The sequence below is a fragment of the Solea senegalensis genome, linkage group LG5, assembly GCF_019176455.1.
Source record: "Solea senegalensis isolate Sse05_10M linkage group LG5, IFAPA_SoseM_1, whole genome shotgun sequence".
Taxonomy (NCBI): Eukaryota; Metazoa; Chordata; class Actinopteri; order Pleuronectiformes; family Soleidae; genus Solea; species Solea senegalensis.
The window spans coordinates 23,002,288-23,023,681 of NC_058025.1; the positions used below are offsets into that span (position 1 = coordinate 23,002,288).

Here is a 21,394-nt window from a genome sequence, read left to right on the forward strand (position 1 = left end):
TGTACTTCCATGGCCTCATTATGTCACTATAAATACATCTCCTTACACTTAAGATCCTCCCTGTCATCACAGGCACCATGTGATGCAGCGTGATGTTTAACTAATTGGTGGTTTGTCCAACAGTTGTGTTTGATGCATGTACAAGTCTGTCAGAGGAGCTCAAGTCTCCTCCATCAACACCAGCTGTCTCGTCCCAAATGTGTTCCTTTGAATTTCATTCCAAATTTGATGTCCTTTAACATGAGCCAAGATGGGTCTCTTTACTTCTGCTGTAAGTTTGTCTTAATGCAATACATGGTAATTGTTCCACGAAGCTGGAGAATTTGACCTGGTTTGTGCAGCAGTTTTTCAGTCGGTGGGGAAAACAAAGGAGAGTGCTTCAATTAAAGAGAAGGTGTGTCCTTTTCTGCACAGACAGTGAATTTAACCTCTGCATTTAAGCCCCGCTATGACACACCAGTGGTGAACACACACACACACACACACACACTGGGCACAGGAGGAGTGGGCAGCACTTATCCGCACTTTCCCAGAACTAAACTGTTGACCTTCCACTTAGGAGCCCACTTCCTTTCCTCTTATCCACGGGTTGTCCACATCAGGTGGAAAAAGAGCATCAGTAAAAGATTTTAATGTCTTGAAAAGCTTTCTTTACAAATGCCACAACCCCCCTGAGGACTTTCTGTCAGAACTTTACTTACAATAGAACCTTTTTACTTTATTTTTAATCTCTGCTCACCTGCTGCTGACTGCTGCTTCTTTGCATATAAAACACAAATCTGTGTGTCTATTAAACATATTTTTGTCTTAAAGAAGAACTGCATAGAGTAAACTCTGGCTGGCGATCACTGTCAGATGTTCAGGGACACTTTTTAAATTACACATTGGCAAAGTTTGGTGACAAAACAGGAGACAGGTTAAAAATAAATCAATCAAACTTACTCGATTAAGCACAGACTCTGAGCTTCTAGACAGCCAAGAAATCCCACGTTTTCCATTTCCCCGCCGTCTTTTCGTTAGCACCCTCTGTGTCTTGGTAAACACGGCTCTGATAACCCTGAGAAAGATAACTCTGACGGCTCTGACACCAGGGTTATTTTCCTCAGATGTGACAAAGCTCCTCCACACAGAAAAAACCTCGGCCGCTGCCTGTCACAGGTAAACTGACGTTTAAAAACAAAGCTCACACCCCCCGGGTATATCTCTATTTTTATTTGTGTATATATACACATATAAAAAATAAGGACATATGTACAATGATAATAAATATCAACATGTTTGTACAAGTGAAATAAGTTACTTAACATACTTTAAAAACAAACAGTAACAGACCAGCAAAGATGGGGCAAAAATGAAATGATGATAATAAAATAATACAAATATGAACGTGAGCGAACACAGCAGAACTTAAAGCCTTGTGTGAGATAAATAATTCGAGCAAACAAGAATTTAGGAAGAACTGAGGAGATGCACATAACGTGCATTACACATGCATTTTCCCCAGCTTGATGCCTGTTTTTATCTTCTTTTTTTTTTTTACAACAAGATAAATTAAGGTAAAAGCCTAATCGTAAAAAATGGAATACATTACGACATAACTACCAGTGTAAAGAGCTAATGTGTTGGTTTTTTTTCTGCCTCTGGTAAATGAATACTATTATGTGGCCTTATTTAATTACTGATCAGCAGCTACTTATTTGGTTTTTACAGGAGCAGACAAATTAAATAATGGGAAAGGTTTTGGTACATTGAATTCAGCAGACCACTACTTACGTACTGTAAACAGGAGGTAAACAGGACGTCCATTGGCATCAAGCCTTTTGTGTTTTGCTTGAGGGAAAATTTGCTGCAGAAACGTTGCAGACATCAGCTCAGTGTAGCAAAGTGGACGGACCGCTGCGACTTAAATATCGATCTGGAATCAAATAAAGTTAATTGAAGGATCCTAACGACAGAAGAACAAAAGCAACTGCAGTCTACTTTGGCTTATTTAAAAGGTGGCGAGGCACAGAGAAACGTAAACGTGTGGAAATGTTGCCATGAGTTCCTGTACAATCCTTGAACAATTGAAATCAGACATATTTAGTTGTTTTTTTTTTTCAACGAGAACACGACATGTTCCACAATGTTAGTGTCTGTAAAAGTCCCCAAAAAAAAAAGAAAAAAAAAGTGCATCGATTAAAACGATGCACTTGTACAAGGATGATCATATCAAAGATGCACAGTCCACTTGCAGAGGATCATGCAACACTGGGATGGAGCGCTGAACGCCGAGTACCTCTTCAACAAGGGGATGACTTTTGATATTCTACATCTTCGTCAGCGATCTGCACACAGTGGAACGACACAAACACAGTCTTTTTGTCCTTCTCCTCTGGTCCCAAAAAACCCCACCACAGTCACCCCTGATGGACAAAGCAAAGACAAAATAATGTATATTTAGTAACACAGAGAGCTGAGCACATTGTGGCTTCATCACACTTGTAAGCGTTGGCAGTGCTTCAGAGTTTCTTATAATCAGGTGGAAAACTAGGTCATATTTTTCCAGGACATCATGACATTGCCAGGAACACTTTGAGCAGACGGGCCTGCGTGTGAATTAGAGAGGTACTTTGTGCTAACACTACACTTTACCATGCTAAATTATTGCAGATAAAAGAAAAGTGATGTAAAAAGAAAAAAAAAGAACACCTCGAGGTATATGAGAAACTAATACGTGACACTTCCCAATCTTGTAAATAGAACATTTTTTAACAAACAGATGTTCCATTCTGACAAAGCTCTTCCTCACGTAAACCCATTTTAATCTTTGGCAGTTCAAAACTATTTCTGTTTCTTCAGCCGAGCCTTTTCTTATCTTTTTCTATGAAACACTTTGTGATGCACCTGTTCCCTAAGACTTTGACAACGGAACGCGCGCATTAAAAAAAGACCCGAGCGTATGCTGTATGTTTAGATACGAATGTGATCATTTAAATGAAGTCTTTTATTTTGTAAAGTTGACTTGTTTGCTTTCTTATCTGTCTGGAAGCAGTTACAGGAGTCAGGAGATGGCTAGCTGAGCTTAGCTTAGCTTAGAATAGCATTCAGGCTAGTTTGGTTGGTTAGTGGTGGTGTTTAACCACAGCTGGCATCAGTAATGTTGCATTACTGTCTTATTTTCTCCACTCGGAACATAAAGACTAAAAAACAGCAAGTGAGGACTTTGTTTACCAAAAAAAAAACCCCTGTTAGCTTCTGTGCTGTTAGCTTCTGTGCTGTACAATGTCCTAGCTTGAAGCTTCCTGGAGTCGGTGACTAGTTGGTCATTATCTTTTTGTGTGTTTGTTGTTGGTCGTATGAGCGAGTGACACATGGAAAAACACGTTTTCCTTGTGTTTCTTAACTAAAGATTAATGTAATAAAATCTCCACCTGCTTAAATCAGTGATTGTGTGTTTGTAGCTTGTGTCACTTCCTGCACCAAAGTGCATAGAGAAAATCATAGATTTTACATCACGGGACACAGGAGTTGTTAATCTATTGCCTATTTCGGTATTATTTGGTGACTTCGGTGTTTGAAATTGTTTGTGGGATGTACCAATGTGACAAAAATGGACCTAATGCGGCCGTAGCAGACCAGCTCGTGTGACCCAGGACAATGAGTGGTTTACAAAGTGGAAAAGGTTGAGCGTATTCTTAAGCTCAACGATGCTGACAACATGTGTCCATAGCTCATACAACTGTCCCTAGCTGCATCACAACTACAGCTTCAGTGTTTTAGCTCTTCTAATTAAATTCTCAGCAAGTAAATTGCATATTTTTCAGAATGTTAAATGATTCCTTTTTTTGTTGTTGCACTAAGTTAAACAGAGAGACAGCCAGAGAACCCAGATGAATAAACTGAGTGATTCTAAACAAAGCACTGAGTAGCACTAACAACAACAAAAAGAAGCAAAATTGGAAATCATTAAAGGTTAGGACTTTGTTTGCAAGAATTTAATTAAGTGGAACAATACCTGTCACTGGTTCATGGCTGCTTCCTGTCTCCAGCCAGCTGTTCTTCAGCTCAGCAGCATTAGTCTGTCTGTCTGCCTGTCTGTCTGTCCGTTCTTCTCTTTAAACTGTGTGTGTGTTCGTTCTCTGTGGATGTGTTTTACAGTGTTCTTCCTCTGCAGGAGTCCACAGTGGCCCTGGGTCAGTCTCTGGGCATCGGTAAGAGGGAGGGGGTTCCATGGGGGTTTAAGGGTGCATCACAAACACACTGCAGTCCGGGGTGTGTGTGTGTGTGTGTGTGTAGGTGAGTGGGAGGGTTAGTTTCCTTCTTGTCACCACCCTCACCAAACACCAATATAAAGCACTTAATGAGACATCCACAGCGGTCACAACAGTGAAGGTTCAACTACATTCTCCATGCCAAAATGTCTTCACGTCAACTTCAATTTGGAATTAGGTGTGCAATTATTCTCCGCTGTTTCCGAGCTGAACGCAAACAGCCTCTTCTTTTTCTGAGGAGTTGAACAAACGTCCGAAACACAGATCTCTTTTACAATGTGCAAATGTCATGTGGCGCAAACTTGTGGTACGCGGAACTTGAACGTGCATTCGAGGGTCACCGTGCAGAGCTGAACAAGGAACGAAGGCGCTTGTCCTCACAGAGTCACTCACGGAGGGGGGCGGGGCATCAGTCACATGACAATCATTTGAACACTGCTGTAGTCCGTACAACATAGAAAAGCAACAAGTAAAGAACAACAAGAAATGTCTTAATTCAAAGCAACCAGCACAACAAATGAAAGTGGAGAGGATTGAAGGACGTTCTCCGTGGGTAAATACAATGCGGAAGAAAAAAAAACACAAATTGAGCTGACAAAGTCTTGAGAGACTGTCCTTCATTGAAAAAAACCCCCATCAGGCCTTTCTTGCCGATTCACTTCGTTTTCTATTTAATTTCCTCTCTCTTTGTCTCTGGCTCTCTCTCTCCCCTCGTCTCTCTGTCCTAAGCAGAGCTCCTGCTGAAGGGACATGATTGTCGTCTTGCTTGGAGATTAATTAGTCTTTTTATACCGCTCTCACACTCATGGCTCACGAATACAAAAACGGAAGACGTGCTTCCACTTTTTAAGTGCAGTAAGCTTTCAGAAGGACAGGGACTCAGTTCAATATTTCCAGTCACTTGCATTTGCTGTTCGTCATGTGGCGATAAAAAGCCTCGCTTGGTCCACACAACGAAGAAGAAGAAACGTGCCCGTCATGGAACGCCGTCTGCTTGATTTCCACACTCGCGGGGCTCCTCTCCGCATTCGGGCCTCTTAAATACAAAATTTACACAAGTGGCGATGCCGTCCGGAACACAATAATTACAGGAGTGCATGTTGGCGAACACGGTGTATGAATGTGTATAATTAACATGCTGTGTGCTATAAATGTCTACAGTGAACCAAACAGGCATTGGCAGAGTGAGAGAGCGCACAGGGGATTAACAGCTTGTCACTGAAAGAGAGAGAGAGCAGGCATCCTCACAGGGAGGGAGGTAGGTTGGTTGTTTTGTTTTTCCAACTTAGAAATGGCGACGGAGGAGGACAGGCCTAGACAGATGACTCCTCTGGGTTGGCGTCGGGCAGGACACTTCTCTGCTGAAGGGTGCGCCTCAGCTCTTCCTTGAAGGGGCTTGAGTAGTCGTTCCCACCCATGCCGAGGCCTCCGAGCCCGCCGCCCCCAGCACCAGCACCGCTAGCCCTCTCCTCCCCTGCTGTGCTCAGGTTGAGGCGGATGTAACCGTTGCTACCGGAGCCCCGTATGTTGGTAAGGCTGAGACGGCTAGGGGAGTGGATGGGCTGGCCGGGAATGGCGCTGGGTGACGCCGTGCTGCTGACGCTGGTGGGTCCCAGGGCATGACCGGGAACGATCTTCAGCGAGCCGTCTGAGTAGTAGTAGTTGGCGCCGGTTTCCCAGAAGCGGTCCTCGTCACTGGGCATCTTGCTGGGCACAAAGGTGGGCGGTTCCTTGGGCAGAGTGATGGGGTAGACCAGTGTGCTCTCGAGAGGCTTCATGTCCGCGCCCTTTCCTAACGCCAGCTTCAGCCTTCTGCGCAGGTAAAGAGCTGCCACGAGGAGCAGCAAGCACGCAGCTCCGAGGGTGATGACCAGCACCCAGAACAGCCCCATGCTGCTGTCTGGAGCCCGGGCCTCCATGAAGATTGGGGCGCTGGCCACCACGGCCACTTGGAAGCGTTCCGTCTGAAACTTGACCCCCTGCTCCTCAGAGTAGCAGATGTAGCTTCCGGCTTGCATCTGCCGCGCTTCAGGGATGACGAGGGCTTTGAGGTTGCGGTCAAATCGCGGGCCTCCAGCCTCTGGGTCTCCCAGCTGTAGTTCTCGGTCGTTTACAACCCAGTAGGGCTGAGCCAGGTTGGAGATCAGCTGACAGGGCAGCACCAGGGCGGCAATGTCAGATCCCACCACCACAGTTATGTTCCTCAGACGGGAGTTTTCTGCAAACCGAGAGGAAAAGTGGAGGGGAAGAGTAGACAGTAGGAGTGGGGTTTAAAACTCATTCCATAAACCAAATCATATTCTCCAGCATCCAGCTCTCACTTCCTTCAAGCTCTAGTTCATTATCTTTCTATACTAACTGACTTGCATCTGCACTGGCAGTCTATTCCCACAAGGGGCCACTACTGAGATGTGGCCCCACACTCACCAGGGCTGGGGATGGAGACGGGCTTATCAAACTTGGCTTTTCCTCGGCTGAACCTTTCCAGCATGAGGTCTTGTGACAGGGAGGATGTGGACCTGGAGAGGAAAGGGCAGAAAGCAGAGAATAATAACAGTCTCTCACTGGGCCTGAGGGAAATTTCCGATCTGAAAACGTCAGACGAGACTGCACCGACGCTTTTATGTGTGCAAACTGTAGATAATAATTACAACTCGACTCAGAATAGACTGAATCTATCATTTAAAAAAGCAGCAACCTTGAAACCAGGTTTTAACCAGATAGTTTGATAGCTTCGGCTACAGATAACATATCAGTGCTCTTATTTATGCAGATACATCAGCCTTTACGTCCAAATCAGATCTGGTAAATATCATCCTCACTTGATATGCAGAAGGTTCCTCCATCACCACAGCATTAAAAAACATTAGCATTGCTGGTTGTGTGGAGTTTAAAGAGAATTCTATCTAAATACTGGTTCTTTTAATCTCAGATATCTATACCAAGCCTTATTGACTCGTATGCACTAATGAATGCACGTAGGTCTCACCCGCGGTGGAGGTCGATGCGGACACAAGCCCGACCCTCACTGTCCCAGGCGCAGTAGGGGTCGCGGGCGAGAAGACAATCTGGCTGAGACTGATAGCGGCTGCAGTTGGCCAAGGGCAGCTGGAGAACCTCTGAACGAGAGCCGATGTACACGTACTTCTACACAGAAAGAGACGGAGGGAGACGGGTGAAGACAAAGAACAGATTCCGTCACACATCCAGAGACAGAATCCAGAGAGGGATGTGGAAAAAAAACAAAAAACCAAGACAGAAGACAAACAGAGAGAGAGTGAGGCAGGGAGAAAGTGACTCAGTTTGGGGTTTGAGGAGATAATGGGATAATGACTCTCAATTACAATAACATTCACTCCCTCGACCCTTTTCCAATCCAATCTGCCTTACGCTCTTTTCTAAAAAGCTGTTATAAAATGTCTGGTCGCGGCTGAGCCAGCAGTAATGAGATAAGCAGTGGGCTTTGGAGCTAGGAACACCCCATCAAAACTGCATCGATCGGCAGACATGTCACTGCGGAGCCGCGGGGACATGGCCGGTGTCAGCACACAGGCTCAGTTGACAGCGCCGGCAGATTGCGAAAACAACACGGGCAAGGGTTCAATTCCCACTGTTGTGAAGGACTGTAATTACTGTTATTGTGAAGAGAGATTTGGATTCATGAGGGGAGGTGACACTTGATCTGGGAAAGGGCAGTCTTGATAAAAAACATCTGCTGAGTGCTACTGAGCCTATTTATGATTATAAGAGTCTGCCAAAAAGGGCATTAATAGATCAACAAAGACAAAATTCTGCTTCTATCACTGAATACCAATGAAAAGGTGATACAGAAATATGAGCCTTAGAGGAATATGCTCAGGTGGACAAGGGATTCTCAAAACAAGGACAGAACTACCGACAACCTCCTCCCCCATCACTATTCTGATAATGGAGTTACAGCCATGTGACCACTTGTGATAAGATCTCACTTCCCTGCTCTTTATCAGAGGGACGTCAGCTGAGGAGGCCCTGAATGTGTTCTGAGTAAGTCGAACCTGTGCTTAGAGCTGAAAACTTGTGATCAGATCACACAAATCAGACGCTAATACGCGGATTTTAAAGGGCCGTTGACATTCACTGCTACTTTGCACTGTTATTGCACGGAAAGGGAAAAGTAAGCGAGGGTTTTCCAGCATGCTACACACAGAGTAGTATCTCTCTATTCTGACCAGATTTTCACAAAATGGCATTTGATTCTTCCTGCAGTCTTCCATGTTTCCAGATTTTAGAGTTCAGTGCATGTCTGACATACTGCCCGTGTTTCCTTACCTTGGAGTGGGAGATGGTCAGGCTGTCCACTGGCTGACCTGACTCAAACAGCTGGATCTCCTCTATCACGTGGGCCTCGGTGCCAAGGATCACCACTCTCTGCAGCCAGCCCTCCGCTGCAACACAGGCAAGGAAGAGCAAGGCAGATTCAGCGCACATCTGCTGTGTTCAGTCAAACTTTCAATTTCACTCAAACTTGACTTCAATGGAATGGATTTTCCCCCCGAACCATGAGGGCAATTTTTCACGGCATGCATAAAAACATATATTTTCAAACTTTTCACATTTTCAAAGCCCACTAGTTCATCAGAATAATAAAGATGTTCTACATAAAATTACCCGCACACTAATCAATTTGAATATTAAAGATCAGTGAATAGACGCCGGTGACTGCACGATATTTCACTTAAACATTGATGATATGCAGAAACATTCAGCAACTCACACCTGTGACTGTTAAGGAACCCGTTTAAATATTCATGATGATACATTACGATACGCAAACGCACTCCTTTGATGCCACAGCAACGTATTTAAATATTAAAGAACGCAGTCACAGTGTATGCGAATAAACACTTTCTTATAGTGACTGCAAAAAGAAAATCAGCGGTAGTTTTTGACTTCCCAGAACAGGAAAAACACAGGTATGACGTTAATTCTATTTCCAAGATTCCTGGAAGTGAAGATGCAGTAATTGGCGTTTTCAATTATTCCTGTGCTGTCCTTAAAGATCATATGATGTTTTCTTAAAGGCATAGTTCACATACGCAGCCCTGGGGATGTGCGTCTCCAAAGTAACACAAACTACAGGTGTCCAGTTGTAAAAGGCCGTCTACCGGCGAGATACAGCGGTGAACATATCCTTGGCTAAAATCTGTTCTTCTTTGTGTCCCCTGTTGGCAGCCATGCTTTTAATTAAGGAGAGCATCTGTGTCTCAGCCTTGTTCCTGCATGGCAAATTTAGTGCTGAATAAGTATCAGTATGTTATAACAACAATAATTAATTCCTTTAATTATTCCTGTACTTAAAACAAACAAAAAAAGACACAAAGAATGCACCGTCGTCGCACTGTTATCGTGTCATAACACACTCTGCAACTGTCAATCTGGGAAAAGAAAAGAAGTTCACCTGCCAGAACGTACTCGTCTCAGCGAGGAACTATTAGAAGGTGAATTTAAGAGAGTGGAGACGCTGTTCGAGGCCTTTCAGCACCTCGGGTAAAAGTAATATTATAAGAGACATTTGAAGGTTTTTAAAGGGCGTACGGGGAGCTGGTGCCGGAGCAGGAGGAAGCAGAGATCTCATGTTCCTTTCATGTAGGGCATTGTGAGCAACTTTAGATTCCCCATGATGAAAGAAGCGCATTTCAGGCACAGCTGGTGGGGGTGACCTTGATGTGTCATGTGACGTGTGCTTGATTAAGAGACTGTCATGGATAATATGAAAAGCAGCCCTGCAGCTAACAAGGAGGTTATGAGGAGGAAATACACACACACACACACACACACACATATGCATACATGCGTGTCATCACACTTCCCTCTCACAGCTCGTCCTGACCACATTTCTTCTCTTGTTCCTGGACTTTGAGAAATCTCCATAAGCGCTGCATCCCTCTCTTTTCAGCTGTCGCTGTAGCTGCACCTAACAGCTATAGAGTTTGTGCTGCGACGCATGACTGGCCAGGGACGACTGCCCTTGGTGCAAGGAGCATGAGCACGAGTGCGTGTTTGTATGGGTATCAATCTGTGAGTGTGTTAGCGCGACTGAACGGGTGGTTAGGTCGAACTGCAACGGTTAGAGCTCGACTTCAACTGTGTGCGTCCTGTACTCGTCCCAGTATGCAAGCACTCAGGGGGAAGAGATTCCACCTCCACTACACTAGGTGGCGATATGGCCCTTTCCGCTTGGTCATATTTTGCATTTTTTTGGGGTGAACTATTGCATCACAGACCAAGACAACAACAAAGTATAACACAGTATAAACTCCATCTTCTCAGTCCAAAACTATACATATATGTATATATACATGTATATATACATATATACCAAGTAAAGGTTCTATTCTCAGTCGAAACCCAACCCTTGTCTTAGGGCATTATCGTTCCAAACCAGGACCGTACCATGACATAGGGACAGGTCAGCATATAGCACAATTTAAGTTCTGTTAACGTGTCTTGTTTTAATTGGACTAATACAGTAATTGTTTTTTTTTACTAACATACTGATTGTCGGTTGCTGCTGCAGTGGTCTGAATGGTAAGAAGCCAACTTTCTCTCCATTCATGAGATTAGCGACATTCATATTCACAGCCCCCGTAGTCCACTGCCAGATCTGTTGCTCATGAATAAGGTTTTGGGACGGTCGACTGATTTCCGATCCGTGCCAGGACAGGACACCTGCACTCAGGCCCGACGGACACTGACAAAGATATTAATTAAGTCACGCACACAAAGATGTTTCCCTTTGATGCCTGAAGACGGATCCTAACATGCATTTCAAGCCCTTAATTGAAACCCAACTGAAATGTGGCCAGATGGCATGATGTTTCGTGCCACCTTTCCTAATGCCAGTACCTGTCCCTCCCTGTCTGCTGCCAGGGACTGTGCTCTCTCATCTCCTCACCACGCGCTGTGTGGAACTTCTTCCCGTCAACCCACACAGACAAAAAAAAAAACACATCCTCAGCCACAGTGTGAGGAAACTGGGACATGGGAAGGAAGACTTTGCACTTGCATTTTCTCCGCCACCACACTGTGAGAATGCCATTCTGCAGGCCGTGGGCAAAACAAGAATAAAAGCACATACTATAGAGAGCAATGGAACACAACCGCCCTGCAAAACTAGTCAGAAAAGAGCAAGAAACTTTGATGACTAAAAACCTATGAAGTAGAGAAAGTGGTGATTGTTACGTCTTGTTAGGTAAAAGTGTGGCTGAGTATGAAGAGGTCAGAGTTGACAGATGTTGAAGGACAACTTTCCTGCCTTCATGTCATTTTGTACCTGTGCCAATGAAGAGCATGTTGTACGCCCGCAGGTCCAGGGCACTGACCCGATCCACTGCCAGCCTGGTGAAGTTGACGCCCTTGGCGAGCAGCAGGGGGCGAGCCAGAGCTTTGTCCTCCATCAGCGGGTGCTTCTTGGCAAAGTTGAGCGTGCCATCAGGCAGCTGCAGAGAGCTGTTGTAGCCGTTCTCCCTGTCTGAGTTACTTATACACTGCAGCAGAATGGAGGACAGGACACAAGGAAGAGTGAGAGGGGCGAAGGGAAGGAGACAGAGGAGGAAACTTTTTAGCTGCAGCTGGCATGGTTAACTGGCTCACACATGCTGCCCTCCCTCTTCCCTCCCTCTTCATCGTTCTTTTACTTTCACCTCCGCCTGCCATTACACCCTTTCCTCTGCTCCCTTTCCTTTCGTCGCGCGTCGTTACATTCTTAGCTTTTTGTGTCGCGCCAACTTTTGCTGGTGAACTTCCATCGCCACCCTCTGCCTCCCAAACTTCTCTCGCTCTCATTCTTCTCCTGCTTCCATCCCTTTCCTGCCCACTAATCCTTTCTTTTTAAGATGCAGTCGCGGATAAAGAAAAGCTGCCACACAGAACCACTTCACATTTGAGGTGCACGACTTAAAGATATAACGTGTAGGCAATATAGTATCGAAGAGTACGTTTCATAAGGCTAGAAATTCACATTTCTCTTCAAGGTTTCATTTTGTTTTGCGTTTTAATGACCACTTAGTCGTCTCTGCTTTAACTTGTGGGGCAAAGGCCCATGAAGGAATATTCAGTGTATTCGTCACAAATGGATCACGACTACTGCGCTCTCCTCATAAAACCAAAGGAGACAACAATTCCCGACATCATCAAACTCTGTTGATATTGCGAGTGAGTGGCAGAAATGACTGTGCGTTACGGTTCCAAGGTTCTTACCGAGCCAGGCCGAGGGACAGGGACAGCACCGGTGTAGCGTCCCCACCTCTGAGACGCCTCCCTGTACTCCTTGTAGGATCCCTCAAACACCTTCTTCACATCGCTGACCTGGTACTGGCACACGGCCGACACGTCCACGTCTCCCCTGAGGAGGATTCAGAGACGAGGCCGTCAAAGACACTGAGAGACACATTAGTAGTAAAGCGAGACGAACGCGGGAGAACGGCCACATCAATCTGTTCTCCAATGCATGGAATATGAAGTCTAAATGATCATGTTGACAAAAGTCAATAACAGTGTGTGAGACACAGTCTGTGGCACACTGAAATACCCCTTTCTGGTGCCGTGATTCCGGAACCCCATTTCATTTAATGGTAAAGTCAAGGGTATATGAGCTTATGTTTTCTTCCAGCCAAATTTCAGAACTTAAGTGGCACTAAAAGTGCGTATTGACACGACACATTAAATCATAGCTGCGGGCCACTCATCCTCCTCATAAAACAACAACAACAACAACCAAAAAAATAACCTTTAGGAGTGCAGCTTTTAAATCCACTGACTCTTATGTTCATAGAAAGACAAAAATGAATATATATATATATATATATATATGTATTCGCTCTAAGCAAAAATGCATTTCTATTCCAGGCTTATTGCAGTTATTTGTTAGAACGCTGGCCGAGGTACAACTTGAATTTAGCAGCTCCCAGTTTCATATTAGAAAAAGCCGTAAACGGTTGTGTCCGTTAAATTATATAAAGTGCGATCTGTCCTGTGAGGGAGCGGAGCGGCGCTGTGAATGCACAGCAGCGCACATTGATTTTTTTGGAAGGTGAAAGTCAAACCTAAAGGACAGCAGTGATGTGTTGTACTCGCGTTTTCGCTGTCAGATTATGTCTTGAACTCCGAGTCATCATTTACATAATGTCCAATTATCTTAATGTTATCTCTATCGAGGGGGGGGAGGGGTTTGCGGAATCCCCCAGTGAGTCGCACACAGAAATATGATTAAGGCTTTATTCCAGCAGCAGTAGCAGCTCTGAATGAAGACACAAAGCTTGAAGTTCAAAGCTGGTGGCTCACTTTGTGATATGATATCTCATTGAGGGACACAAAAGACTCACATCAAAGGGCACTGCCCAGAGACAAATTAGGCTAAGTCTTCAACTTTGAGCTTCCAAAGAAAACCTCCTGCCTTCACTTATTTTCCCTTTTGATGAAAACTTACTCATTAACACATTAATGTTATGTTTTGGTCCAACAAACTCTAGCCTTTGTACTGCTAATAATGCCACAACCCCCAATTAAAACAAGATAGTGTGGTCGGCCTTTCTAATTATCGCGTTGTTGTTTCATGTTTGCTTTATCGCACCTCCCCGTGAACTTTGTTTTTCCAACATTGCTTCAATTTAAAAGTTTTTTTTTTTATTATTATTATTATTATTATTCATCAACACAAAGAGAAGACTTTCAGGCCATCGTTGCCCTTGGTGAAGCACATGACGACAGCAGTGTGATCAAACCACACAGGGATAAAGACTTGGACCTAAGGCTGTTCCTCCACTCAGCTGACTTCTGGCTGACATCCGGTAACAGGAAAAGGGGAACGGATGAGTGGGGACAACAGTAGATTGGAAACAGTTATCGCCACATCTTTACAGAGACCTGGCTCCATCCCAACATCCACCATCGAGCTGGTGCACGATCATGATGCTTGGGTCTCACGCGTGGATTTTGTAAACAAATATAAAACAAACTCCAACTGTAAGGCGTTGAGAGTTGGGTGCCATGTCCGAAGTTTAACGGCATACATTTGTGTGTCATTCACCAGCTCATCAAAGATCGGCCGCACAGATCATTTACTGTAGTCCTAAAACAGCCAATTGCCTGATGGATTTCAGCTCCCACCGAGAAATAAAAGAGTCAATTTTAAAAGTCGTAATTCTCAAATTGAAAGACATTTCAAGAGCGAGAGGCTCTGGGATAAATAATTTGCCAGACTTATGAGAAAAAGAATGAATCAATACAGCTAATTTAGCCAGCTATTTAGTATTGGAATAAAAAAAAAGAAGAAAAAAGCTTTGGTTCTCTCTATATAATATTCTGCCCTCATCACGGTTCACAGCAGAAGAGCTTCATTGATCGCTATGATTCTGTTTAGTAAATTGCTCCACTATCATCTGAAACATCATCATTTAATCACTAACAACACAAATAAAACACACTTGAGTTGTGTCCAATTCAACTCAATGTAGTATCATTTAAAAGACTATTCTGTTCAAGGCCTAATTGCACAGTAAATGGTCTGCCTAATCACACAAAGGCCATAATTAAAGACATGATTCTAAAGTGACTGGCTGACCCGCACTCTTAATAAACAGTCCACTACTCGACATGTTGAATAGCTGCTGTAATGTCTCGCCTTGACAGCAGATAAAACCCCTGCTAATGAACTCACATCTATCTGAGGATGATACGCAGACGTCTCCATTAGCGCCCGATCGAAACTCACCACTGGGCGTGGAAGATGCCGTAGAACGTGGTTCCCCGCCAGTCCTGGCCCGGCAGCGTGAAGACGGCCCTCAGGTTGTTGAAGGAGACGTGGCGCTCTGGGAGGGAACACTCCAGCCGGGCCTTCTGGAAGGTGGTCCACTTTTTCTGCAGGGTCCTGGTACCGCCCAGATCCCCCTACGAGAGGACACATGAGCTCTTATTAAGGGGATGAGACGGACTGATTGTGATTGGCCTGATTTATTAGATTTAATCCAGCACGCAACCTTTTAAAATCCCAACAACTGCACAAGACACATTTTAAATCAATACAGAGTTCTGTGTGGAAGGAACTCTGGGAAACCTTGTGACTGTTTGAGAAAACATTTTATTTAAAGCTGGACATATGTCCAAATAAGTTTATTCCTCATGTGTAAAGACTCACTCGGTGCCTAATCTGGATCCCAGAGACTAACTGACCGTGAGACACTGACACGGGCCGTTTGTTTACCTCATCACTACCTCCCTTCACAGGCGTCCCAGAAACAGACAGTGAACTATGGATTATAGTGAGTGACATGTGAGTGCGACGTGTGTGCAGAGGTTCCCTAAAGAAGACAAAGCAGAGTGTCTCTCACAGAGAGAGTCTGAGTTGGTCCATAAAATATCAGAAAATGTCTTAAACCAAAATGATTCACGTTTACTGATTTCTTTCTTTTCCAGAGCAAAGAGATGAAGAGAAATACTCACATTTAAAAAGCTTCAACAATCGGAAATCTTGTTTTAATCATGAAAAAAGCTTTGTCCCGATTAACCGGTTGTCAAAATAGTTATGGATTCATTTAATAATCGATTAATAATAGATGAATTGTTTCAGCTCGAGTTGGTTTTCTACTCAGGATTTGGTTTCTGTTCTCTCTTGAGAACAGATATAAAATTAAACTCGATATAAAAGAGACTTGAAGAAACTTTTAAAAGTTCTGGTTACTTCGCTGCTTCTTTTTCTTTAACGTTGCACGTCATTAGCCTCACAGAGCATCACCGAAACGCAGGATATTTTTCCGTTTGCCAGATTTCCTCTGATTACGCTCAGTGATTAAAACTCAAAAAAAAAAAAGGAATTAAAAAATGCAAATGCTCATATTACGGCGGTGAGATATATTGCGTAACACTATCAGCAGGACGCCGTGTATTAGTCATCGCCCGCCGCTCTCCAGTATACATCACGCGCGAGCATCTGTTTCTCATCTGATCCAAAGAGCTTTATTGTTCATCACCGTGCAGACATAAAAGGGAACTTCCCATAAAACACTGCTCATATTGTGCACTTAATTGCACCCATCTCCTCAGACTGCTGACAATCCGTCTCTATTTTGCTCAGTTTAAAGGTTAGCGCGACTCTGCGGCTGCATTAGTATCTGTAACGTGACGCCAAACCTTTGCTGGGGTGACTTCAAAAAAATAAGGTCAGTGAATTCATACATCATAAAAGGAAAGTCTCCAAAGTTTCACGGAGGCATCGTCGACGTCAAACCAAATCAAGGCCATTCATTAAGCAAATGAACGTCTTAATTACCAAATAAATCTGTGTCAGTGCGATGAGTCAGTGTGGGTCAAATGAAAGATTTATTCTGGTATCAGTACAAACGTTGGAAAGAATAGAAGAAAAACACTAAACACTAAATAAACGATGGCTCAGAGTCTTTTACTTGACTTTACTATTTTACTCAAAACCTTTTTAAATATAAAGAAATGTCCATATTATACATATTTCTCCCTGTGTGCCTCGGTGTCGTTGTGTTTAGATCCTGTGGTGCCAACATTACCGCACTGCACTCAGGAAGTGATTCCGATCACGTTAAGACAAATGCAGGCGAGTCACGCTAATAAAGTAAGACGCACACGAAACCTAACCCTTTAAAACCTAAGCCTCGACTTTTTTTTGCTTATTTTAAACACAAAAGTGCTAGAAAATGGGCTTTTGCCCATTTTCCCAGAATAACTTTCAAAATCAGGCAGTTCTTTACAATTCACTGCACGTTAATAAAGTGTAAATGAAGAAAAACAAAAAATGGTTTAGAAAAAACGTTTGCATGTTAAATTTGAAATGTGAACAATAACATTTTTTTCAAATCTTTGTCTTCCCACTCTCTCCTCTCTGGCGACAAAGACGCAGATTCAGAATTACTGTAATAACCATAAGTTTCCTTAAACGGGCAACTTCTCAGCTTTTCAATTTTTCCGATAGCGAAGTGGTGATGCAAAGTGCGCTTGTGCAAATGTGTCATCTGTCATGGTGTTCAAGGACTAAACCTAGTTCTACAACTAAGTCTTAACTCTGAAAAAGCCCTTTAAAGATGTCCTCACACAGTCTGGTTTCCATGACGTGTCTTCACCTTCAAATGCAATCATTTATTCACACACACACACACACACACACACACACACACACACACACACACACACACACTATGAAATAAGTATTTCTTCTGAACGCAGCTGTAAAAGCAACTCTACCACAGTTACTTCCTTATCTGGAAATCTCCTGCTGGATTCTGCGAGGCCACACCTGTAAGCAGGTGCCGCCTCGTGTTATTAAGTGCTCACAAACAGCTGTCCAAACAGCTGGAGCAAATAAAAGAAACTCTATTCATAAAACTATGATTGTTGCAGTGAAAACCTCCTCTTCTGCCGTGCACGCCGGACAGGATTAATGACCGCTTGTGTTAGCATGCAGCTTTTCTCTTGTTTGCCTCGTTGCCAAGCATCCAGACACACACACAGAGAGAGAGAGAGAGAGAGAGAGAGGATATGGAAATGCTCATGTGCTGATTGTCACAGCTCAAACGTTTACCTTGCACACGCGTGCCACTCTGGCCACGGTGACCTCCGTGTCACAGTCCAGCTCCAGCGCCCGCTCGCTGAAGAAGAAGTAGATCTTGTCGTCGTCGCCCTCTTTGCTGCCGCTGCTCTCCCTCACCAGGGCCGAACCCACGAAGTCTGGCTCTGCACGCACACACACGCACACACACACAGAAAAGCGGTTTAACAAAGTGCACACGGCAGTAAAGACATACAAGCTCAACACCTCCATCTCTTTCCTCTCATCCCTCTCTCCTTCGCCTCATCTGTCCTCCAGTCATTTCTCACTCTCTCTCCAACACTCCCTATTAGTGGCCCCTTTTTTTTTTTGGGTTTCTCACTTCCTCTCTTCCCCGTTCTGCTTCACCCTCTCTCTCTTCATCTAGCTTTGTTAGGTTGTGAGTGATGTTCCTCACACACACACACACACACACACAGAGTTGTGGCCTGAGGCAGCTGAGAGCTAAAACCATTTTATGCAAAGGTAATTTTTCCCCCTGTATATCACAGGGATATATTGTTTCCTCAGATGAGCAAAGGAAGCCTCTGAAGCAGCATTGTAAGCCAACATGGGCCTGAACAACTCTCAACTGAAACCCAAGCCTATTAAAGGCTTTTACTCTGGACAGAAGCTGCTTAGGCTGGGTTAATTGGACTAGATTTTTAATAATGTCTCCGTATCAATATGAATAAAAAGCTTGCATAACAAGGCCCCTAAACCTCAGCCTCATCTGTGTGTTCCTCCTTCCTTTCCTTCCTCCCTTCCTTCCCTCCATCGATTCACCTCACCTCACCTCAGTCTTATCATTGCCAATTCTAATGTTTTTTCAAAGGCCGAAAATTCAATCCCCCCCGACACAAAAACACACCCACAAAAGATAACGCCCCCCCTCTGTAGCAGCCCCCTGCGCTTCATTTCCTGCAAGTCATTCTCTCAATCCCCCCCGACACAAAAACACACCCACAAAAGATAACGCCCCCCCTCTGTAGCAGCCCCCTGCGCTTCATTTCCTGCAAGTCATTCTCTTACACTCTTTGCTTGTTTTTTTTGTTTTTTTTCTCTAAATGAAACTGTTCAAAAAGCCTTTTGTCAACTCTAATGTGATTTCTTTTATTTGAATACGCATGCAATTTGTCAGTGTCACCCAATCTGGGTGGAAAAAAGGAAGCACAGAAAGTGAGGCGAATGCCACAACAACACAATATTTTTCCCATCACTTTTAATTTTCATCTTAATCGAATTTTCAGATCTAATTTTCCCAGCACACTGCAGTGAACATGCTGATAATACATCGGCACTGCCGTTTGGAACGCGCCGTCTTCTTTTAGCAATCGAAACACACACAAAGCAACGAGTACGAGGACTTTATTTAGTAATTGACTGCTTTGACGCGAGGTACGAATAGTACTATCACTCACGAGTACTTATGATTTTGCCTTTTTGACTTATATACGGTGTGTGAATGGTTTGAAAATGCAAACAATAATGTGGGAAATGAACCTCAAACTGCAACGGCGCTTGCCCAATTGAGTCTTTTTGTAATTAAGTGATACAAAAAACATTACATACTATATGTAACTCAGTGTTTTGGTTTGGTCTACTCTATCTATATTACATGTTTAAAAACACAGATATTACCTTTATTCAACCCTTTAACAGCGAGGATATCACAGATGACACATTTGCGCGAGCACACTTTGCATTATCGTAATTACGTGATGGTTTGTGCTATCAGTAAAATTCCAACTGTTTGTGAAAGCTGAGTCCAGAGAGGAGAGTGTTGGAAAAACCCATGCACATAAGTTTCCATTTTTTGGCCTGTTATTGGACATTAAGACAAAGACTCAACCAAATGTTACTTTAAATGTTTTATAATGTTCAATTTGTAAGCAACTGCTAGATATTAACAGTTATTCTGCAATAAACGGACAAAAGCACTTGGTCACAGGACATTTTCTGGCCCTTTTTTTATGGTTAAAATAAGTCTAAAAGTGCAGGCGGACATTTTGAGGCTCACGTGTTCAAGCGTTAATTGACGTGACCATTTGAATCTGGTGTGTTGGAGCAGGGAAACATGTAAAGGATGTTCCCAGGACCTTTACATATTAAGGATATTTAACATATACCCTGTTTTTATGGTCTGTTATTGTCACTGTGTCGTCTCCTTACGTGTGATAATTCCCCGCTGCTGTTGCCCTAAAGCATTCACACGTTCACTTTCCATCTCTGACTGTTGTTGACATGAAAATAAACCCAATAGGTTCAATGTTTATAAAAATAAAACACAAGGTCAGACTGTATATATATATATGTGTATAAGGCAAACAATGCATTAAAGTGCTTTGAAATGGGAAACACTTGAACACTTAAGGTCAGGGTTGTACATATTTTACTGATATCACCTTTAACCCTTTCACACCTACGCCTTTTTGCGTATTTCAACCATAAAAGGGGCAGAAAATGTCCTGCGAGTAAAAAGCTTTGTTCCATTTTTCCGTATCTGCCAGTTATTTACAATTTACCACGTGTTAAAATAGTGTATTAACAATTTCAAATGAAGGATAAACAATGAAACACCAGCTTTTGAGTGTTAAATTTGAAATTTGAACTGTATAAAACATATTTAAAAGAACATTTTTTAGGCCAAACAACGGAAACTATGTACAGGGTTTTTTCCAATGACGCTGATTTGCCACGCGTTGGCTTTGACAATCCGTTGGATGTTGGATTTTGTCGCGTAATTACGATAATGCAAAGTGTGCTTGTGCAAACGTGTCGCCTGCGATGTGCTCGGTGTTAAAGGGTTAAGCATGCTATTATGGATGAAGCCGTCAAGTTGGAAAATAAAACTGTTTTTCCCTGGCTTAAAGTTATTATGATGGTAAAAGTGACTGCATAGTGTGATGCTGATGGAAAAGTTCCACCACTGCCTTGATTTCCTTGCGTTTTATGCTTTGCCACAGGGACACAGTGGCAGAGAGAGAGAGAGGGAGAGGGAGAGAGAGGGAGGGAGAGCTGCAATATCCTGTATCCAGAACACTGCAGAGAAGAGACTGAGGCGATCCCTCACGTGTGTTTTCACACAGAGACGATTATTTTGACACTGAGGAAAAGTAACTGTGTCCTCGCTGGCATCTGGAAGATTTGTGCTGTTGTTTACTTCTGTGTAAAACCAAAAGAACTTCGAATACTAGGGAAAAAATATGCACATTTTCTGGCAAAATGACAACAAATTGCAAAAAAAACAACAATAAAAACTGAAAAAAACATGTTTTATGTTATTTCAGGTCTCCATTATCCATTACATGTTAGTCGTTTCTCTTGTAAAGCTATTTTTTTATAACTTACCATTGAGCCAGGTGGGTAAATATTCGCTCTTCATGCTGTAGTGCTGCTGGCCCAAATTCCTCAGAATGACTGGTTCTGTGCCCAGGAAGTTGTTAAGTGTTGCCGAGTACAGCTCCTTATCTGTAACAACAAAAACACAAGCTTAAATTTAACGCCGCTACCTCTTTAAAGCACACGTTCCAAAAGTTTACAGTGGGAGGAG

The 21,394-nt window shown here is 43.4% G+C and overlaps 1 protein-coding gene across 1 annotated transcript in view; it reads right to left on the minus strand.

Moving 5' to 3' along the window:
• Positions 1-1,199: 1,199 nt before the first annotated feature.
• Positions 1,200-21,394, minus strand: part of sema4c (sema domain, immunoglobulin domain (Ig), transmembrane domain (TM) and short cytoplasmic domain, (semaphorin) 4C) — an 87,600-nt gene continuing 67,405 nt past the window's right edge. Inside the window, exons 8-17 of the mRNA XM_044025713.1 lie at positions 21,193-21,312; positions 17,836-17,987; positions 15,004-15,179; positions 12,492-12,636; positions 11,566-11,779; positions 8,562-8,677; positions 7,243-7,400; positions 6,681-6,772; positions 3,998-6,471; positions 1,200-2,405 (exon numbers count right to left, since the gene is read on the minus strand). Coding sequence (XP_043881648.1) covers positions 5,567-6,471; positions 6,681-6,772; positions 7,243-7,400; positions 8,562-8,677; positions 11,566-11,779; positions 12,492-12,636; positions 15,004-15,179; positions 17,836-17,987; positions 21,193-21,312 — 2,078 coding nt within the window. The 3' untranslated portion in view covers positions 1,200-2,405; positions 3,998-5,566. The remainder of the gene's footprint in view (positions 2,406-3,997; positions 6,472-6,680; positions 6,773-7,242; positions 7,401-8,561; positions 8,678-11,565; positions 11,780-12,491; positions 12,637-15,003; positions 15,180-17,835; positions 17,988-21,192; positions 21,313-21,394) is intronic.